Source organism: Lissotriton vulgaris, chromosome 7, assembly GCF_964263255.1.
Source record: "Lissotriton vulgaris chromosome 7, aLisVul1.2, whole genome shotgun sequence".
In the NCBI taxonomy this organism is placed as follows: Eukaryota; Metazoa; Chordata; class Amphibia; order Caudata; family Salamandridae; genus Lissotriton; species Lissotriton vulgaris.
In genome coordinates, this window is record NC_141695.1 from 223,419,793 (window position 1) to 223,442,172 (window position 22,380).

Below are 22,380 nucleotides of genomic sequence, written 5' to 3' on the forward strand. Positions count from 1 at the left end.
TAACCACACCTGGTACATGTTTGGCAGTAACCCCGCACCATCTGTTGAAGCAAACAAAGTACCCAGGTGCCCTTTGACTGTTCACTGCCAGGAGTACTGACATGCTACCTGACCAAAACGCAATGCGCTTGTACTCTAGTCACCTTGACCTAGCACTGCACCGAACCCCACGCTGCCTGCCACATCTGTGTAATGCTCTAACTTACCGTTCACCTGTGCCGGGTGTTGCCACATCCCGAACCATTGAAAAAACTCCAAAATTCTCTCCACGTGACCAAGTCATCCTATACTCCCACCGATAGCCTAGTGTGGTGGTGTTTTTCCTTCAACCTGACATTGCCCTGTCGATATTCCTGGAGAAGCCCCTGCCCATGGGCATAATCCATAAAGCAAAATTGAGTTGCCCCCCCAACCCCTGCACCTGGCGCAAGGTAACTTTGCCCGCCATTAACGGTTCCTTGTAGTTACCAGATTAACTGATATCAGACACGTCATGAAATGGTGCAGGAATAAATTAGGCCTGCTAGTGTTATTAAAGTCAAGCGAAACCAACTCCAGTGTGTCAGAATCCTGCAAAAGACGTGCATGAAATAAATTAGGCGTTATTAAATTAAGTGAAATTAACCCCAGTGAGCTCAAAGTAATTGATGATGAGAGACTTGTCAATAATGAGAGACAAGTACTTATGGATAAGCCTCTTATATTACAATGTCTGTTCTACGTAATGTGCTGCCATATTACGACATATGTGACAATCCGCCCGGCACTATGCCCACTTGTGTCTTACTGTATGTGAAAGATACCACAACGCGTTTTAGCAACTAAGCTCAAAGGAAGCCAATACACCGGTGAGGCCCCCCCACCGGGCTAGCTGGGCAAGCTCTCTCCACCTGGCCCCCGAGGATAATACCTCCATTAATGTGTAGCCACCACCAATGTTTTTTTTTTTTTTAACATGTTAGCACCAAGGGAGAAACTTGTATCTGACTAAGTCTCCGCATACCAATAAGCCCACCGAGACGCGAACTCACTTCCCTCCTTGCCGTTCAGGTTCCCCTTCCACCACCATGGCATATCCTATGACAAGCTCCATACTTTTACCACAGAGAACCTGGATTCCTTCCCATGTGTGCTGGCACCGATGTGACGGCCATCCTTAAGCTCCTGCCAGTTGCCGTCCGGCGACCATGTTACCGCCCTTCTCAGCGTAGTGCGCCCCAGCCAGCATATAAAGGAAAAGAAACAAGCAGTTAATATTAGATGGTCTTTCACTTCGAAGGCGCTCATATGTGTGGAGCAGAAAGTTCATCTTTATAAAACCCCAAGCAAATTCCCGGTATAACCGCTGTAGCTCCAATGCTCTCTAAAGCTGCTCACACCTATGCGTAAGCAATGCAAGCACGCACAGCATCACACCCACACTAAGAGCCCCTGAAATCTATGGAAATTACCATTTTATTTGCTGGCAGCACTCGTTCACCAGAATGGGTAACAGCCGTAAAAAACATTCTTGTTCACCCTCGACGAGCACCATTTCCACCTTTTAACTACTCCCCGACATTGTTGCTTATTTCATCAACCCAGAAAAATGTACTCCTGTTTTCGTCGTTTTTCCAGCTGTATAATAGTACAGAACCATTGTCTGCACTGACCCATGGTACCCCATACTTAAACTGTCTGCTTATGCCCAGAGGTACTTGCAACACAATATTCCACATACTCAAAACTGTCTGCTTACGCCCAGAGGTCCTTGCGACACAATATTCCACATACTCACAAACTGTCTGCTTACGCTCAGAGGTCCTTGCAAACCCAATATTCCACATACTCAAAAACTGTCTGCTTACGCCCAGAGGTCCTTGCAAACCCAATATTCCACATACTCAAAAACTGTCTGCTTACGCCCAGAGTTCCTTGCAAAACCAATATTCCACATACTCAAAAACTGACTGCTTACGCCCAGAGGTCCTTGCAAACCCAATATTCCACATACTCAAAAACTGTCGGCTTACGCCCAGAGGTCCTTGCAAACCCAATATTCCACATACTCAAAAACTGTCTGCTTACGCCCAGAGGTCCTTGCAAACCCAATATTCCACCAGGGTACACAGCAGGATGGACGGAACACGTTCTTACCCCACTGCCCCCTGCAACCTATGATTGCATCCAACCAATAACTTTGCAACTGCGAGCATTGCCACGTCCGACATAAAATGTCTAATCTTGGTTCTGTTGATCTGGGGCAAGCTGAGATTTTACTCAGAAAGACAGTTAATTCTGGAAACAAACCTTTGCAGGGTTTTAATGAAGACTTAAGTTCTGAGAATTGTTCTTTCTGAATGTACCAGTGACGTCAGTCACTGGACCGTAGTCCATGGGCACTGGAGTGTCGCGGGCAATTGGAGTCTACCACTGCCGCACACGCCCACTCCCACTGTCTCAAAGTGTTACACCCCTGGAGCGTAAAGGGGTGTTGGTTTGCTCCGAGTGTGTGCGTGCATACGCGAGTTATGTAATAAAAAGCCCGGGGCTCTGGGCGTGGTCAGGTAGTTTGCCGCCACTAACCATACCACATGTGTCCTGCGTCCTGTGTCTCTAAGGCCCTATCCAGGACACCACATTGGCGACGAGGTGGTCATCGTCCCACCACCCCTCGTGCTTTGCTGCACTGCGTCCCATTCGCGGCGCTCTGCCCTGCATTCCTGAGCACCAACAGCCTGCTGGGCCTGCTTCGCACCGTTTCCCTGTGCGCCCGTGACACCCACGGCCTACCTCCTACCTCCCAGCCGACGGTGTCCCAACCCTCATGGCCACCATGCCGCACCTCGAGCCGTTCGAGGTCTCGGGCCCTCCCCCATCACAGGCCCCCCATTGGAAAAAGTGGGTGGAGCGGCTGGAGAACTATTTCATTGCGGCTGACATTGCGGTGGAGCGACGCCGCGCCATGCTGTTACATCTGGGCGGTGAGGCTATCCACGACATCTCCAAAGACATCACGGAAGGTGACCCACCACACACCTACGCCTCCCTCCGCGACGCCATCACCAGGTACTTCGAGCCGTTTGCCAGTGCTGACTATGAACGCTTCCTGCTGCGCCAAGAGCGCCAACTCCCGGAGGAGTCCGTCGACGTTTTCTACACTCGGCTCAAGAAGCTGGCCAGCACGTGCACCCTCCCCGATGCGGAGGATGAAATTCGCGCCCAATTCATCCAAGGGTGCGCATCACTAAAGCTTCGTGAGAGAGTACTCGAAACAGATGCCATGGCCATGCGTGACATCCTGGCCCTGGGGCGGACCAAAGAACTTTCGAAGGCCCGGGCCGCCCATATGGAGCCGAAGTCACCGGTCCCGGTCAAGACGGAGCCCATGTGGGCCGTCAGGTCTCACCCGACGGACAAAAAGACAAGGACACCCAGAAATGGGCGCTCGAAACCAGGACAATCCACCCAAGACCAGCCCTGCATCTGGTGTGGAGGCCCCACCCCCCACAAGGGCGCCTGCCCGGCACAAGGCAAGATATGCAGCGCGTGTGGAAAAGCGAACCACCTTGCTAGTGTCTGTTTAACGTCGCAAAGGAAAAAACAAAATGGCCCATCCAGGAGAGTGCGACAGGAGGCGCCGCAGCATGACACGTCGGCCAGCAGCGACATGGACGACGACGGAGATGACGCAGCATCCGTCCACGTGGTGCGCATGCTCAACACCCTGGCAGCAGCGTCCTCGACCGAACCCATGTGCTCCATCCATGTACATGGCCAGGCGATCCAAGCTCTCATCGACACCGGTGCCACGATAAACCTCATGGCTGCCAGCGTGTACCAAAACCTCGAAGACGCCCCCGCGCTTCACCCCACCAGAGTGCAAGTGTTCGCCTACGGAACCCGGCGCCCCTTGCGCCTGTGCGGAGTGTTCCGGACAACGGTGACCCACGACTCGACTCGTCTACAAACAAAAATATACGTGTCCCAAGAGGGGTCAGGATTCCTTCTTGGCTGCAGGACCGTGAGGGAGCTGGGTCTCATACATTTCGCCCTAACTGTGCAAGCTCAAGGACTAGACCATCTAGTGGCAGAACACTCCTCGCTGTTTGAGGGCATCGGGTGCCTACGTGGACCCCCTGTCCGACTTCACATCGACCGGTCGGTCGCCCCGGTGGCCCTCCGGCACCGGCGAATCGCTTTCCACCTCCGACCCAAGGTCAAAGATGAATTAAAAATGCTAGAACAAGCAGGCATCATCGAACGGGTCACAGGACCCACACCATGGGTATCACCCATAGTAGTGGCCAAAAAGCCAAAACAACCCGACGCATATGCGTAGATATGCGCATCCCCAACCTAGACATCAAAAGAGAGCGCCATTTGACACCAACCATTGATGACATCATCGGAGAGCTCGCAGGGTCCAAGTGGTTCTCCAAAATGGACCTGCAATCAGGATACCATCAGATCCCTCTCCACCCAGACTCGCGCGCAATCACAACCTTCTCCACCCATGCAGGCCTGTGGAGATATACCAGGCTCAACTTCGGCATCTCAAGTGCGGCAGAAGTCTTTCAAAATATCGTACACAATGTCCTCCAAGGCCTGGACGGCGTGCTCAACTTGAGTGACGATATCCTTGTACACGCCCCAACCCTGGAAGAGCACATCAGAAGGGTCCAAGCGGTGTTCAGCCGGCTACAAGAAAAGGGGCTAACACTCCACAAAGACAAGTGCGAGTTCCTGCGCAGAGACATCAGCTTCTTTGGGTACAAATTCTCCGACCAAGGAGTGGGCCCCGACCCTGAGAAAGTAAAAGACATACACGATGCTCCAGCCCCCTCGTCAGTGACAGCCGTCCGCAGCTTCCTAGGCATGGTGACCTATTGCGGGCGTTTCATCAAAAACCTATCTGACCTCACAGGCCCCCTCCACGACCTCACCAAGTCGAATGCCACCTGGAAGTGGGGCCCGGAACAGCAAGAGTCGTTCGCCAACACCAAAGCGGCCCTTTCAGCGGACACGACACTAGCCTATTTCGATCCACGACACGAGTCCCAACTGATAGTGGATGCCAGCCCCACCGGCCTTGGAGCAGTCCTGTCACAGCGTCAACCATGCGGGGAGTGGGCCCCAGTAGCGTACGCCAGCCGCACGCTGACCCCCACCGAACAGCGTTACTCACAAATTGAACGAGAGGCCATCGCCATCTTATGGGGGTGCCGCCATTTCCATATTTACCTTTATGGACACCCTTTCTCCTTGATCACCGATCACAAGCCCCTGGTACCTCTTTTCCAAGGATCATCGTCTCGACCCCCACCAAGAATCGAGAAGTGGGTACTTCAGCTGCAAGAGTTCCGGTTCACAGTGGAATACAGGCCGGGCACCCGAAACCCAGCGGACTATCTTTCGAGACATGCCCGTCCGGTCACCGACGCTGAAGCAGCGGAAGCTGCTGCCACGGAAGAGTACGTCCGGCTCGTTGTCGAGCGGTCGAAACCACGGCCCATGTCCCTGGAGGAGGTAGCGAGGGCCACCGAAGACGACGACTGCCTCCAGATCGCAATCCAGGCCCTGAAGTCCGGCGACTGGAAAGCTCTGCAAAGCCCGGCGTCTTTCCGCACCCCGGCGCCACAAACAGTCCTTAAGGCCCTATACCAAGTCAAGGACGAACTATCAGTGTCTACCGAAGGATGTCTCCTGAGAGGCCCGCGCCTCGTGTTGCCCAGCAGCCTCACCCAGCAAGCCGCCCTGTTAGCACATGGATCACACCAAGGAATCGTCAAGTCTAAAAGCAGACTACGAAGCAAGTTATGGTTCCCTGGACTCGACTGGGCCGTCGAGGAAGTCGTCCACAGCTGCCCTGTATGCCTGGCGACCAGTTTGCCAAATCCCCCAGCACCTGTCATCACCGAAGAAGGGCCGACCTCCCCGTGGACCCGAGTAAGCGCAGACTTTGGTAGCCTCCAGGGAGGCAAGTACATGCTTGTCGTAGTAGACGACTTCTCCCGCTACCCCGAGGTGGAAATTGTATCATCGACTGCAGCCGCGGAGGTGATCCCGAAATTCGAAAAGGTCATCGCCACCCATGGGATCATGAAAGAAGTCCGCACAGACAACGGACCCCCATTCAATGGCAGCGAATTCACGGAATACCTGCTGAGCCACAACGTCAAACACAAACGGATCACCCCAAGGTGGCCGCAGGCGAACGGGGAAGTTGAAAGGTTGATGAGAACTTTAAACAAAGTCATCCAAATCGCAGTCGCCGACGGCCACTGCCTAGAACTTGCAATCTACCAATTACTCCGAGAGTACCGCCAGACTCCACACTGCACCACCGGGGTGGCCCCAAACCGCCTGTCCTTCAACCGAGCCGTGGTGGACACCCTCCCACACCATCCCAGGTGGGAGACGGCTCCAACTCCCAGCAACCGGTCCATGGAACAACGCCTCAAAAACAACCAAGAAGCGTCCCGGAGACGAAGAGCCGCAGTCAGCCCCATTCAGGTGGGTGACGCAGTTTTGGTGAAAGACCGCCACCCCGGCGGGAAATTTCGCCTGCCGTTTGAACTAGACCCCTGGAAGGTCACTGAAGTACAAGGGACAATGGTCACCGCAGTAAGGAATGGTGAAGTAGTCACGAGAAATGTTTCGTTTTTCAAACAAGTACGTGAACGAGGAGAAGATCTAGAACCGGACGACTGGAACATAAACCACCCGGAACCATAGTTTGGACACCGGAGCTCACCGCACAGGACAGCGGAGCCACCCGAAACAAGCCCCCCAGCCGGGCAGCCGGAAGACAACACCCCGAGCAAAGAGGAGCCGACAGAGCCAGTGGAAACCCCCATCAGCGCTGGCGCCAGGGAGGCGGAAGAATCTTCCCAAGCCACAGCGGAAGGCCGCAGCCAATCGAGGTACAGTCTGCGTCCCTGCCCCCGACCTTCCCAGAGGTACCGAGACTTTGTGGCCCAGTGCTGGCGTTGAACTGATCCAGACGACAGACCCCGCCGAGACCGAAGTAAGACTGTTACATTTTACGTTTGATATCCAGATTTTGTCAAAGTTATTTCAGAGGCTGCTCTTAAGACTGTCGAGCCATTTGTGGTGAACCTTACAGCCAGGAGAGACTGTTGCTCCACTACCCAGAGACATATGCATCTGTTTCCTCTGTTTCTTGTTTCATCCCTAGGTAAAGGAGGAATGTAGTGTCGCGGGCAGTTGGAGTCTACCACTGCCGCACACGCCCCCTCCCACTGTCTCAAAGTGTTACACCCCTGGAGCGTAAAGGGGTGTTGGTTTGCTCCGAGCGAGTTATGTAATAAAAAGCCCGGGGCTCCGGGCGTGGTCAGGTAGTTTGCCGCCATTAACCATACCACATGTGTCCTGCGTCCTGTGTCTCTAAGGCCCTATCCAGGGCACCACAGGCACGTCCTGTGAGAAAGATTTGCCATTCCTAAAATTCCCTGCAAAATTGACGGCAATTATGCACATTATCGTATTAGTAGAACACCGCATAGCTTGTGGAAGGACTTTTGCAACTAATGTAAATTCTTGAAATTACTGATGGCAAAATATTATGCAAACGCTGACATTGCCATCGCTACTGCTACGGAAAATTAGCTATTGACTGGGGAAGCCTCCTCCCACCTGAAAGTAAAATCAAGCACAAAGCAGTGCACGGTGGGTATTTCTGAGGGCCTCTGCACACAGAGGCCCCCACACAATGACACACACTCGTATCAATAAGAAGAGATGAACAGAATGAAAAGTAGTTAGCTACAAATCAGTTCTAACTACTGTAGCTGCTGTCTAAATACAAATAGAAATGTATTATTATTTTTTTTCTTTTTTTTTTTGTAAATTCGAACTTTCATACAAAGGGAAATTGAATTTAGGGCAGCTGGCTGTAGAAATACTGCAATCTCTACGTGAGAATTAGTATTCCTGCCCCAACCCAATTGCATTTGCTTGGGACAAATCTTTTCTTTCCCAGCCATCTTCCCCGGAGCAGATAAATGATTTCAATCTGCGACTGCCACGTGATTTCATACAGCTGCGCTGCTGAAACAATTTTTTAATTGTCCCTCGTTGTACATTGATGTCTAGGGTTTATCTTTGTATTCATGTACTTGCACACTAGAAAATACACTTTTTAAATTCGAAAACTTCATTTGATTACTCCTTTGCCCTAGAGCGCTTCGTGCGTCGACGTCAGCATGAAGCGCTGTGCAAATGGGGGCGAATGGGAATTGCCTGAAGTGGGGGAGAAGCTGGCTAGCCACTTTGGGTCATGCAGGATTCAGCCAGATGCAAAACTCTAAAGTTTGCTGGTCTGGAGCCAGGAAGGGAGTTCCTGATGCCTCGTCCACGAAGCTTTCAGGACATGGCTTCAAGCCAGACCTACTCTCTGTCAGACACTCCGTGTTTGTGTTTTAAACGCGCTCTCTTGCCGTGGGATGCCTGCACCCCTTAGAGGATCTGCCGAGGTGATACAAAATGTAACATGCTAGTCCTGCCAAAAACCGCATGGAGGCGCCATTTGTCAGAGTCTAGAGTAAAATGTGTTGTCCGGTTGACTCTCTCGAAAGTATACACAAATTTGTAGAATTCTAATTACCGACTCTACTTGTGAGAACCGATTGATATTTTGTTTAATAAACTTTCATCCCAGACAAATGTGTTTTAAAGTTCATGTTTAATTAAAAGATAAGAGTGAGCTGCAAACGCCACGCATGCAATGGTGGCACCCGTGCAAGCATCACAAGCAAACGAAATGTTCACAAGAAAGAGTGGCGGTGGATGCCAAAACAACCCACACGTTAACCCTTCAAAGCGTTTCCCGATTTAGTAACTCCCGGCCGTGCTTCCCGCTAAGAAACTGCACTTTGAACAATATGCCAGTATTATTGAGCCAATGACATCCTAATGATGCTCCGCACACTTCCTAAACTACGCGTGAGGCCCCCTCACCTTTCGAGTCGCCAACGCCGCCGTGCCCAGGTAGCCACCCAAAGCCAACTGTTCCCGCTGCGCCTTTCCGGCTACTCCACCAGGCGAGAGGACAAAGAGGCTACTCCCTTGATTCCGGCTATTTTTATCACCTAAGGGGAGGGACCGCCAATGCACCTCCTTCTTTTCTCGCATTTCAGGCGTCCCTCCCCTTGCCCACTTTCAGGGAAACAAAACTGTTCCCTCGGCACTAAAATCCCACTAAAGGCACCCCTCCCCTAGACACGGGGGGTGCCTATCATTCTCGCCTCTGTGCTACTCCAACCATCGGTCCCACTCAGCAACTCTGGCCAATAGCTTGCTTAATCTCTACTAACGGCCCATCAGCGCCGGGGATGCTTGACTTCACCTTGGAGATGCCCAGGAGGGACCATCTCACAGGGAAAGCCAGGATGGGTTCCCCAGCGGTATACTGCGCCGGGACACCCCTTTGCTGGGGCATCTGTGTGCTGTATAAGTATACGACATTTTAACATTTAACATCAAAATCATGAAGACCATCCACTCTGGCTCACCGTCCGACCCCTGCCCCCACCACATCATCATCAAGGCAAGTTCCATCATCACACCCCAACTCCGAAAGATCATCAACAGATCCTACGAGACCACCACCTTCCCAGTGAGCTGGAAACACTCCAAGATCAACCCCCTTTTCAAGAAATCCAAGACGGACCCAAAGGACCTCAAGAACTTCCGAACTATCTCCCTGCTCCCTTTCCCGGCAAAGGTCATCGAGAAGACTGCCAACAGACAACTGACCCACTTCCTGGAGAAGAATAACATCCTGGACTCTCCCTAATCCGGCTTCCGCAGCAATCACAGCACCGAAACCGCCCACAGATGACATCAGAACCATACTGTACAAGGGTGAAACAGCGGCCCTCGTACTCCTGGACCTCGCGGCCACCTTTGACACCGTCTGCCTCCACTCCCTCACACACGCCTACACGAAGCAGGGATACAAGACAAAACCCTGGACTGGATCACCTCCTTCCTCACCGGCAGAACCCAGAGTCCGCCTCTCCCCGTTCCGATCTGAAGCCACCATGATCCTGTGCGGAGTACCCCAAGGATCAGCCCGACCCACTTTAACATCTACATGGCACCGCTTGCCAACATCGTCCGAGCCACCACCTCAACATCATCTCGTATGCCAACGATACCCAACTAGTCCTCTCCCTCACCAAGGACATGGCCACCACCAAATCCACCCTCCACAAGGGAATGAAGGCCGTCGCAGACTGGATGAAGACCAGCTGACTGAAACTGAACTCAGACAAGATGGAGGTCCTCATCCTCGGCTCCTCCCCCTCCTCATGGGATGACTCTTGTTGGCCCACCACGCTGGGAGCTGTCCCGACACCCACTAACCAGGCACGCAATCAGGGGTTCATTCTGGACTCAATGCTCTCTATCACCCAGCAAGTCAACACTGTCTCCTCCTCCTGCTTCAACACCCTCTGCATGCTCCATAAGATCTATGGATGGATCTCCACTGAAACTAGGAGAATGGTCACCCAAGCACTCATCAGCAGCAAGCTGGACTACGGCAACGCCCTCTATGCAGGAACTTCTGCTACACTCCAGAAGAGACTCCAACACATACAAAATGCATCCGCTCGCCTCATCCTCAGACTCCTTCGCCACAGCCACATCACCACCCACCTAAGAGATCTGCATTGACTCCCGGTCAACAAAAGAATCACCTTCAAACTCCTTACCCACGCTCACAAAGCACTCTACAACGCCGGTCCAGCATACCTCAACAAACACTTGTCCTTCTACACCCCTCACTGCCAGCTACGCTCCGCATACCTCGCCACCATACCACGCATCCGTGGAACGACCTCAGGCGGCAGATATTTCTCTCACCTCGCCGCGAAGACATGGAACACCCTCCCTGCCCACCTGCACCGAACACAGGACCTGCTCACCTTCAGGAGGCTCCTCAAGACCTGGCTGTTCAACCAATAGCTGTTGAACCCCTCAGCGCCTTGAGACCCTCACAGGTGAGTAGCGCACTCTACAACTGTTGATTGATTGATTGACAGTTAATGTTGGCTTTTCTTTCAAATTACTTTGGCATATGATTCATTTTTCTTTGCTGAAGGAATACTCAGTTTTTGTGGCTAGCAGCACTCTTTCTGGAGGTAAAGATCCTCTGCAACCAGCGGCTTTACTTATGTTTACGGATTTGAATACAAAAAGCCTGAAACAAAAACAATATTAAAATGAATTCCAAATATGATTGCTAAAATACATTATTATAGAGCTGCCAATTCGAAAAATGGCAGAAGGGTGGCTCTGAGGAGTTATCTTCTGTCTCTATAAGACTACGTGACCCCAAGAACCTGTGTTTTGACACCAAAATGAAGTACCTAGGTCTCAGGGCTGCTGAAATATTACATCATCACTGCAACACATATTCCATTTTGAAAAATGTCATCCAGAAATTCGGCCTGGATTTGTAAGCTAAATTAATTCTCTAATGATACAAAACACAAATCAAAAATCAAAATCTCTGGACAGCAATTTATTTACTGAGGCATATAAAGGAGCAAGGACTTTAAAGGCAATTTACTGAAGAAGACAAGAACCTTTGAACAGGGAATCAGGAGTGGAATGGATCTCAGGAATCCTTTGGTTCCAGGGAAGCCTGATATCTATGACAATGTAAATCCCTACCCAGTCACAGAGCAGGTGTGAAAGAAAATAATTATGGTTGGGCAGCATTGAGCCCAGACCCATGGTACTTACAACAACAGAAGTAGAATGTTTTTCAAGAAAATGAGGCACATCATCAACAAGCCTAACCTCCTATTCAACACTCCACAGACAGGTGCAATACTATCAACCTTTTCTTCAGTAAAAATGGACAGAATGTCTAACACATCAACAACACCAAGCATGATTCTCCTGAGTCAGCCCTTCTCATAGAACACCACAATTATCATCCTTCTTAGATAGATGATATCTTACTCTAATCCTTTAACAAAGCGTAGGGCCGTAGGCTATCACAATTGAATAAATAATAGCCTTTCTTTTTGATAGCTAAAATACCATAACAGTAGGTGTATCTGCTGTGGCATCATATGTAGATGTAAAACACTCAAAAATAGTTTTGCATGTTCCAACCATTCATACAACCCAGAAGAACAGTTTCTGTATTATGCCACTGTGAGAAGTTGGCCTGGTATATGCTGTTCACTAATTAAAGTGTGCACCTTGCACCAGTCCAAACAAGCCTGATGGTGATTTAAGAGGTCAAAGATAACTTTAGAAATCTATCCAAGTGGTAGCTGTAGAGAGCAGCCTTCAACCTTAGATTTGAAGGAATGATAAGCAGCTTGTTTTACCAGAATGCAACCCTATAGTATTGGTTAAATGAAAGGAGAACCACACAGTTGTTATGAAAAACGGGCTCTGATTAACAACAATACTTAAACAAAAGGCCACAGTCTGCCCCGTGCTTTACGAACAAAAGCGTAGTCAGTTTCCAAACATAGTGCGTACTTTAGCACACGCTGTGTTTGGAAACTGTCTCAACACTTTTGTTAGTAAAGCGCGGGCTGACTGTGGCCTTTTGTTTAAGTATTGTTTTTAATCAGAGCCCATGAAGGGGCTCTGATTGACAGCAATACTTAAACAAAAGGCCACAGTGAGCAGTCAGGGGGTGGGGCCGCAGGGGGCGCAGCGGCTGGGGAAACGAGCAGAACAGAAGGCAAAAGGGGCACAAAAACAAGGAACAAACGAGTGGAACAGAGGGCAGAAAGGAACAAAAAACAAGTGAAACAGAGGGCAGAAGGGCACAAAAAACGAGGGACAAACAAGTGGAACAGAGGGCAGAAAGGCACAAAAAAACCAGTGGAACAGAGGGCAGAAGGGCACAAAAAAGTGGGGAAAACGAATGGAACAGAGGGCTAAAAGGCACAAAAAATGAGTGGAACTGAGGGCAGAAGGGCACAAAAACGAGTGGAACAGAGGGCAGAAAGGAACAAAAAACGAGTGGAACAAAGGGCAGAAAGGCACAAAAACGAGTGGAACAGAGGGCAGACAGGTACAAAAAACAAGTGGAACAGAGGGTAGAAGGGCACAAGAAACTAGGGGAAAACAAAGTGGCACAGAGGGCAGAAAGGCACAAAAAACGAGTGTAAAAGAGGACAGAAGGGCACATAAAATGAGGGAAAAACAAGTGGAACAGAGGGCAGAAAGGAACAAAAAACGAGGGAAAAAAACGAGTGGAACAGAGGGCAGAAAGTCACAAAAACCAGTGGAACAGAGGGCAGAAGGGCACAAAAAACGAGGGGACAACGAATTGAACAGAGGGCTAAAAGGCACAAAAAATGAGTGGAACTGATGGAAGAAGGGCACAAAAAACGAGTGGAACAGAGGGCAGAAAGGAACAAAAAACGAGGGGGAAACGAAGTGGCACAGAGGGCAGAAAGGCACAAAAAACCATTGGAACAGAGGGGTGAAGGGCAGAAAAAACGAGGGGAAAACGAATGGAACAGAGGGCTAAAAGGCAAAAAAAACGAGTGGAACTGAGGGCACAAAGGAACAAAAACGATTGGAACAGGGTGCAGAAGGGCACAAGAAACGAAGGGAAAACGAAGTGGCACAGAGGGCAGAAAGGCACAAAAAACGAGTGGAACAGAGGGTAGAAGGGCACAAAAAACGAGGGAAAAACAACTGGAACACAGGACAGAAAGGCACAAAAAACGAGTGGAACAGAGGGCAGAAAGACAGAAAAAACCAGTGGAACAGAGGGCAGAAAGGCACAAAAAACCAGTGGATCAGAGGGCAGAAGGGCACAAAAATGAGGGAAGAACAAGTGGAACACAGGGCAGAAAGGCACAAAAAACAAGGGAAAAACTAGTGGAACAGAGGGCAGAAAAGCACAAAAAACGAGCGGAACAGAGGGCAGGTAGGCACAAAAAATGAGTGGAACAGAAGACAAAATGGACACAAAAACGAGTGGCACAGAGGGCAGACGGGCACAAAAAACTAATGGCACAGAGGCAGAATACAGAAATACAGGGGCAGCTAAGAACAGAAGGCAGAAAGGGCAGAGAGGCACAGTGGCAGCGAGGGGAACAGAAGGGAAAACTGGGCATAGACACGGGCAGCGAGGGGTACAGAGGGAAAGACCGGGCAGAGAGAGCACGGGGACAGCGAGGGGAACAGAGGGAAGAAAAAGGGGCACGGACCACATACAGGCAGCGGGGAAGACAGACAACAGCAGTCACAGACACAACAATGAAAATACAGGCAATACAATAAATTTGCAAACTGCCATTAAGACCCTTTTTGTGGCGATGTATGTGTGAAAATGCATCATCTTTTCACTTTTTAAAGTAAACGTTTTGAGTGCCATTTGAAGCACGAGACACGTGCAGTTTGGTTCCTGGTGCACATAGCCATGGTTGCAGTGCACAGAGACCCTTCACTGCCGCACACAGGGGAAAAGAATTAGAGGGAACATTGGACAGGAGCAGAAATCTGTATGGCCTAGAGGAGCGGAGAAGCCGATACAGTGTTTCGGGTCTCTGAACAGGGAAAGGTAAAGCAGAAATCTGTATGGACTGGGGGAGTGGAGAAGCAGGTACAGTGTCTAGGGTCTGTGAACAGGGAAAGGTGGAGCAGAAATCTTTATAGACTGGGGAGCGGAGAAGCAGCTACAATGTTTAGGGTCTCTGAACAGGAAGAGAGAGGAGCAGTAATTTGTATGAAGGGGAGCGGAGAAGCAGATACAATGTTTAGGGTCTCTGAACAGGTAAAGGTAGAGCAGAAATCTGTATGGACTAGGGGAGCGGAGAGGCAGATACCGTGTTCAGGCTCCTTGAACAGGGAGGGATAGGAGCAGAAATATGAATGGCCTAGTGGAGCGGAGAAGCAGATACAATGTTTAGGGTCTCTGAACCGGGAAAGGTAGAGCAGAAATCTGTATGGACTAGGGGAGCAAGACTGAAAATATACCTCCAAAGTAAAGTGTGAGGTCACTGCACACTCAACAAAGTGACCGTGGGGGGCTAACTTTTAAATATTGTGCACCATTTGGATGCTGCACTAGGGCACTCTGACTTGCTTTCTACTGTTAAAGGTAGGAACAGTGGGGTAAATAAGTAAGGAGAAAAGAGGCAGGGGTGCTCTCTGATTCCCTCTACTATTAAAGGAGGGAGCAAGCACACTGTGGGAGTGGAGGAGCAGGCCCCATTACAGTCAACCTTTGCAGGTAGGAGGAGCAGAGCGAGAGGAGCAGACATTTGGATGAAATAATAGAGTCAGAATCTGAGACGCCAAGAAGAGAAATACTTTAATTTCCCTTGTTTTTTTCCTCTTTCTAACCATGTTGTATTCTGCAACACACAGAGAAAGAGAACAATGTCATTAATGATTGTTTATGTGCAGGAAGGTGTTTCTCCAGGCACAAAAAAAATCATCCCTTCAGCGCATGCACCCTTGCTAAATGACGCATGGGTGTTTGCGTTGGTGCTCTGCTTCTATTTGTGCACCAGCGCAAAGGAGAAGGACAGGTATGGGCCGTATATATTCAGCGCATTCTTGCCCTTTTCTTTTGACACACGATAGAGCAGCACAAAGGCTTGCTGCTTTGTCTGTGCATTAAAGGTTTGCAAAGAAGGCCCACAGTGTTTAGGCTCTCTGTGAACAGGGAATCAGCAGAAATCTGGATGGTCTAGGGCAGTGGAGAAGCAGATACAGGGGTTTATTTACAAGCCTTTTTGCCACCGGTGCATCACTTTCTCCCATGTTAAAAGGGAGTAGAGAAGCAGAAACAGTGTTTAGGCTCCATAAGCAGGGAGAGACAAGAGCAGAAATCTGGATGGATTAGGCAAGTGAAGAAGCAGATACAGTGTTCCGGCTCCTTGAACAGGAGAGACAGGAGCAGAAATCTGGATGGCCTGGGGAGATGAGAAGCAGATGCACTGTTTAGGGTCTCTGAACATGGGGAGAGAGGAGTAGAAATATGTATGGCCTAGGGGAGCAAAGAAGCGATCTCACACATATTAAAATCTGGATGTACCAGGAGAGTAGAGGAGAACAGGCAAAGTCACACACTTGGTATCACAAGAGAACCAGGGAAATAGAGGGGATGGGACATTTCAAATACTACACACAGGAGAAGGATTCTGGACACCAGTGCAGTGGAGACGCAGGGGACGTTGTGCACATTTTGTACAGAGTGGCTGGGACTGGAATCCCGATATGCATCAATAGTAGGGCTCATCTCATATTTTGGTTTAACTCTACATTTTGACACAATTGTTTCTGGCCAATGTGCCACTGTTCTGCAGCTTGGTCTCCAGATTTGGCAATGATATTGGAGCTGTGTAGATGAATTAAGTGTACAATTTCTACATTCCAGACCTGATGCAACATGTTATTTATTTCCTTAGCGATCACATGTCCAGCTAACAGTCACTATGAGCTTTGTACATACACCTGTGATTACACCTGTGCTGCCCTCCTGGAGCAAACTCATTGCACAGGCCGATGCTATGAGGGCTGCGAGAGTGATGGCGGGAACGCCTTCGATGGCGGCCTCTGTGTGTCCAGGAAGGCTTGTGGATGCATGTACAACGGGAGGTATCTACAGGTAAAAAACTTTTTTATGTTACTCTGATAAAAGCAAAAGGAGAAAATTGCATGTAAACTGCTTTCCTAATACTTTACTTAGCAAAGTGCCATGCCCGGGCAAGGCAATGCTATCACTGTACTGTATGTATATATGAAAACTTGCTAATAAAAGATTGTTGAAATCAAAAAAAAAGAAACTAAGAAGTGTATTTAAGGAGAAAAAAGAAGGAACAGAAGAAAAAATATATAGTGCGTTTTACTTACTGCAAAGCTTACTCTCTCTCACACTACAAGGAGATTATTGAGTAATAATTTTAGGAATAAAGAAAAAAGCTACATTTACTAATCAATAATCCTCAAGTGGCTTCTTTGCAAATGCCCTGCATGGAAAAAGATAAAAATTCAGCTCAAGATGTGGCCATTTCCCTTGTGGAATGCCTTAAATTTCTTTTGGCAATAGGAGTACTGCATGTAGGGTAAGGCAACAGCTATGGGGGACCAGAGGCTGCAAGGAGCCTCTGAAAGCTCTTAGCAGTCGCTGCTGGAATAAAACTGTCATATTGCAAATAGTTTTTAAAATGATAGATCAATTATAAAAGAGTGCATTAAGTGTGGCACAATCTCTCATAGAATAAATGAAATGGTAGAGAACAACGGATGGGCTATATCCTCGTGTATGCGAAACTAAGATGAGATCTTAGTGAAAAACCTGAGCCTTGAACATAGAACTTGCGGTCTGGTAAGAATTGTGGGTAAGGATCCTGACATAGTAGAGCCCTATGATCCCTTGCTTTTAGACAACTAAGACAAAGCTAGTAATGGAGCGGGTAAATGGATTACTAGTCACTTATGTTTGAGACTGTGGCAAAGGGGCTGGTGAATGTTAAAAGGGGATACATCTCCACAGGGCTACTCCTTAGGGCAGTGTCCCCCTCACTGCCCTAAAGAGGGGACATTGAAAGCATTGAAGCGACTTGAACCTGAAAATGGGCACAAGACCCAGCAAGAAGCCCTGTCTAGGCACACCCGATGAAAAACGAAGAACACACCTCAAAAGTAGCCTCTAGAATAGCAGGACAACGGGTCGGCTGTGTAAGGAACAACACTTCCTCTTGAGTCCCACCTTCAGAATGTCCTCACCTCTTTGTAAAAAGAAATTAGGACTGCAAGGCCCCATTTTGGATGACTGCCCTAGGATTTGGCAAGGCTCTCCTTAAATTAGATTCCAAAGACTGCAAAGAAGGGTCTACCGTGTTTATGCCTTATCCGCAACCCCTTGCTAAATTTGTTGAAAAGAGTAAGCAATCCTGAGGAAGCAAGTGTTTGTTTATGTCCAAATAGATTTGATAGGGAAACCTGCACCTCAGGCAACTGGTGTGAAAAATCCAGGGATGGAAGCGAGGAGAAAAAAAGAGAAGTGGAAATTACACAAATTAACACAAATTATCCAAGAGCCATTCCTGCTTTAGGAAACTCTGCTCTGTCCAAAGACAGGTCAAATTCTGCTGTCCTGCTAAATTGGAAGACCTGAAATCCTGATGGGATTTTGTCATCTGGTTTTCCATTTAAGCAAAGACTGCCCACATTGCTAGGGCTGGGAAACCCCCACAGGAGCCGAATGTATGTCTGCCTTCTCCCTGCATTTGATGGAAGGGTTGGAATCCATTCAGCTCCACGACCCCTGAATGTTGGGTCAGTACAGGGCTGCCCCATTAAACATTACTGCCACAAAACAACTCACGCAGCTGGAAGGGGAAGATAAATGTCTCCAAAAGATAGGCAGGCAACAGTTCTGGTTGCAGTTCATTGTGGATCTTGAAAGTGGCTGTAATGAGCACCTCCTTGGTATCTGAGATGAGAGACTAATAGTAAAGCACAAAATGAACCAGGGGCTTGAGTTTCCTATGGCTTCCAAAGAACACTTCAATGGAAGCCACCAACTCTTCCCATACGTTCCGTCATTACCTGGCCGTGGAATATAACTTGACCAGATCTCCTTGCTGCCTTTGTGAGGGAGAAACGTGCTTCTTTCTGTCTGTGGCTTGAAAGGGGCATCTATGAAATTCAAGTACTTGATGAGCCCTTACCTTGTTGAGAAAAAATGACAGGTCTTCAGGCATTGGTACTCCTGGCAATGTCGTCCTGTGCCTTTGACGCCTGTTGATGAAATAAAGAAACAGAGCAGTTCCTTGCTTGTGCCAAAAAAACAAAAAAGAGCAAACACTCTTGCCACTAAAGAGGATCAAAATAGAAAGATCAAAAACTATAAATGCTGCGTGTCAAGGATATATCTCGGGTACTTCTGAAAAATCAGGTACACTTGTATGCAATGCTTAAGTTTACAGCATCTGTGGAGACCATTGGAAGTTTCAATACAATGATAGTCAGAATGGTTAGTATCTTGAATGGATTTTGACGGGAAATCTTCCTTGCTGACACCTGCCCTTCCTAAGGCACTTTATTTGTTTACCAGCTCCATGACACCTTGCTGGAGAGCTACTCACCCCTCTAGTTGGCACAGCCATGACATCACCATGACAGATGGGTATGAAGGATTGGCAAACACTACATCTGATATCTGCTTCTTACAATATCCAGGATCTGAGATAAATCCCACTCATCATCGGGACAAGAGATCCACACAGGAAGATCTACTGTGCTGACATATCTATGTCTTTGAGGCTACTAGAGCAGAGTACAGTGGAGCTTTTGGCAGGACTTAGTGGATGTATGGGCTTCGAACCAGAACCTAGGCTGGGACATTGAGATGAATAAAAAACCTTTCTAGAAAATAAAATCATCTTTTGAGTTGATGTTTGGGCTTGCTGTCCTTAGTGGTCTATTTGGGTAATTCCTCCAGCAATATACCACACATCTGGAGTCAGAAAATGGAAGCTTTAGCCGCACAGTCTTCTTACTCTGGACAGCCTTTCAAGATCTTATTCAGATAAGTCTACGACATTCCACCACAGAACCTGAAGCAACTGGTTAGGCGAATAAGCTCAACTATGTTGGCTCAATGATTAGAGCGGCAGACCCTGAGGCAGAGGTCTAGCCCGGGACCGGGTCTTGGGCTCAAAATTCCACGGACCTGATAATTCTCGCCTCGGTGCCTATTCCAATCATGGAGTCCCACTCTGCAACTCTGGGCAATAGCTTGCATTGGGGCCATACCAATCAGCCAAGCTGTCATTTCCGTGTGGAGTTCCTCAAGGCTCATCCCTTAGTCCGACACTATTTAACATCTATGTGTCGGACCTTCCTTGTGTGATCTAAGCATATGGGATGAGCCTAACCTCCTATGCGGATGACACGCAACTGGTGTTGGCCATTAAAGGTGACGGGCTGGAGGTGGCAGAGCACTTCCAAAATGGAATGATGGCCATTGGAAAGTGGATGGCAGGTAACTGCCTGAAGCTCAACTCCGATAAAACGGAGGTGGTCATCTTTGGAACCCTCTCCCCGATTTGGTCTGCATCCTGGTGGCCTCCAGCCTTCGGCACCCCTCCTAGCCCGACCCCTAAGGTCAGGAATTTGGGAGTAACCTTCGATGATCATCTCAACTTCATGGCACATGCGAACAAAGTAGCGGCCATAGCCCATCATAAACTTAGAATGATAAGGAAAATCATCCCTTTTCTACCTGATGCAGCGGCTAAAACATTGGTCAGTTTCTTAGTTCCATCATCCCTAGACTACTGCAATGCACTTTTTCTAAATGCTCAATCCAGGGTAACTAAAAAGTTGCAGACAATACAGAATGCAGCAGCACGTCTGCTGGCTAGAACACCTAAGTTTTCACCCATTTCCGATACTATAAGGACATACCACTGGCTGACGATCCAAAATAGGATCAAGTTTAAATCACTCTGCATGGTCTACAAGGCACTCCACGCTCAAGGACCACGCCCCCTTAAGGACCAGCTTATACCCTATAAACCGGCCAGACAGCTTCGATCCACAACCCTCAACCAATTAGTGGTTCCACGTTCCAAAACGGTCTCTTGGGGTGACCGCCGCTTCTCAGTTGCGGCTTCTAAGGTATGGAATACCCTGCCTCAACATATCAGAACCAGCCTCTTTAACCAGTGACATTGCCCAACAATCCTCCGTAGTCATCAACTCCTTGGGGAAAGATAGCTGAATAGTCTAGCGCCGAGACGCCCACGGGTATTTGTTCGCGCTCAATAAATGTCAGAAATAAATAAATAATCTCCACAACGGCCCCCACAACGCTAAGGATGCCTGGCCTCCACCTTGGGGGTGCCCAGGAGTAGACGCCTAACAGGGAAAGCCAGGATGGGTTCCACAGCGGTATTCGTACAAGCGCCTTGAGACCCTTGCGGTTGAGTAGTGCGCTATACAAGTATCAATTTACATTTATGTTGATCTAGCACCCCTAAAAGAAAAAGATAGACTTCCTGCATCACGTTTATCAGAACCTGAAAGGTACTCTGGATGCAAATCACATTTGCCAGAATCGGAAAGGTATTTGGGACGCAAAGAATAGTATATGAAGTATTGATTTTTGGCGTGTGTGCAAAATGAGACAAAGCAAAGAGCACTTGGGAGCTGCCTCCATCTGCTTTATTAAAAAAATGACTCTGAGACCACTGACTATTTATACGAGCTGAAAATTCTACTTTTATGTGCAAAGGGTACTACTCTGATGAACATCTGTGTGCCAGCAAATGTGGGACTCTTGGCCTAAACTCCTCTTTCCACGGCTAGTGGGGACATTTCTACTACCTTACACAAAAGAAGTCTGCTTGGTGTTGAGGCTAGAAATGCTTCTCATCTGATAGTATGGTTTGTTGGTGAGTTTGAGGTTTCGGTGTAAAGGTTGATGAGCAAGACCCATCTTTAATGTATTTCTCTTCTCATTCTGGTTCCACATCTAGTAATGGATGAGGAACTGATAGGAACTACACCCTGCTGGTGAGATTGCACTAGAACAGGCCCCTTGTACTGCTCTAATGGTGGTTCAGTAACTAGGCTGTGAGATGCATGTGTAAAGGAGACAAGAATGCAAGCTCTGTCTTGGGATGGGGGCTCGCTCGAGAGGAACGACCAGCACACTATCTGGTAGAGGACACCCCCTTCACTAGGATGACATGTGCCTCCTGAAGGATGGCTTCATCTTAACCCACAGTTGCAAACTGACCTGCTTAGTAAACATGTATCTCATCTCAAACCCCCACTGTTTGACTTCTTGCAGCACCATTGCTTCTTAGCAGCCTGCAGCTCTGGCCCATGAACGCCAAGAGGTGGGGCAGTACGATGTGGACGCGGAGAGCTTGACTTGAACCTGCACCATGTGCCACTGATGCTTCCAGGGTATGACCCAGGGGCGAATCTGCGGGGACGTGTACGGCAGGTCCTTCGCCCCTACTCGGGCCAGTCATATCTGGCAGCATTGAGTAAAGTAATGCATCAAAACTACAGAAAATCACTTAAAATAACTGAGCGTTCACTGGACGACATCTGCAGCTTTTTTCAGTGGACAGTTTGCTTTCTTCTAGCATGAACTAGAATATTTCCCTAGGCAATAACACTTCAGCCTGCTGTCCATTTAGTTGCCCTCAATTTCTCCCTCGATAGTCCGGTCTATCTTCTGATGCAACAATCAACAAGCTGGTGGAGAAATGCTTAGATTTATCTTGCCCTGCTATACTTATCATATTACGCCTCTTGAAGCAGTTTTTTGCTTTCTCCGCCCCTGTCACTTGGGTTTAAAAAAGTATTTTCGAGGTTTGCACTATTCAGACTTTCCTGCACAGCAGA

General features: G+C 48.7%; 1 protein-coding gene across 1 annotated transcript in view; it reads left to right on the top strand.

Moving 5' to 3' along the window:
• Nucleotides 1–22,380, top strand: part of LOC147701257 (IgGFc-binding protein-like) — a 388,685-nt gene that overhangs the window by 156,160 nt on the left and 210,145 nt on the right. The window contains exon 14 of the mRNA XM_086930000.1: nt 16,416–16,615. Coding sequence (XP_086786126.1) covers nt 16,416–16,615 — 200 coding nt within the window. The remainder of the gene's footprint in view (nt 1–16,415; nt 16,616–22,380) is intronic.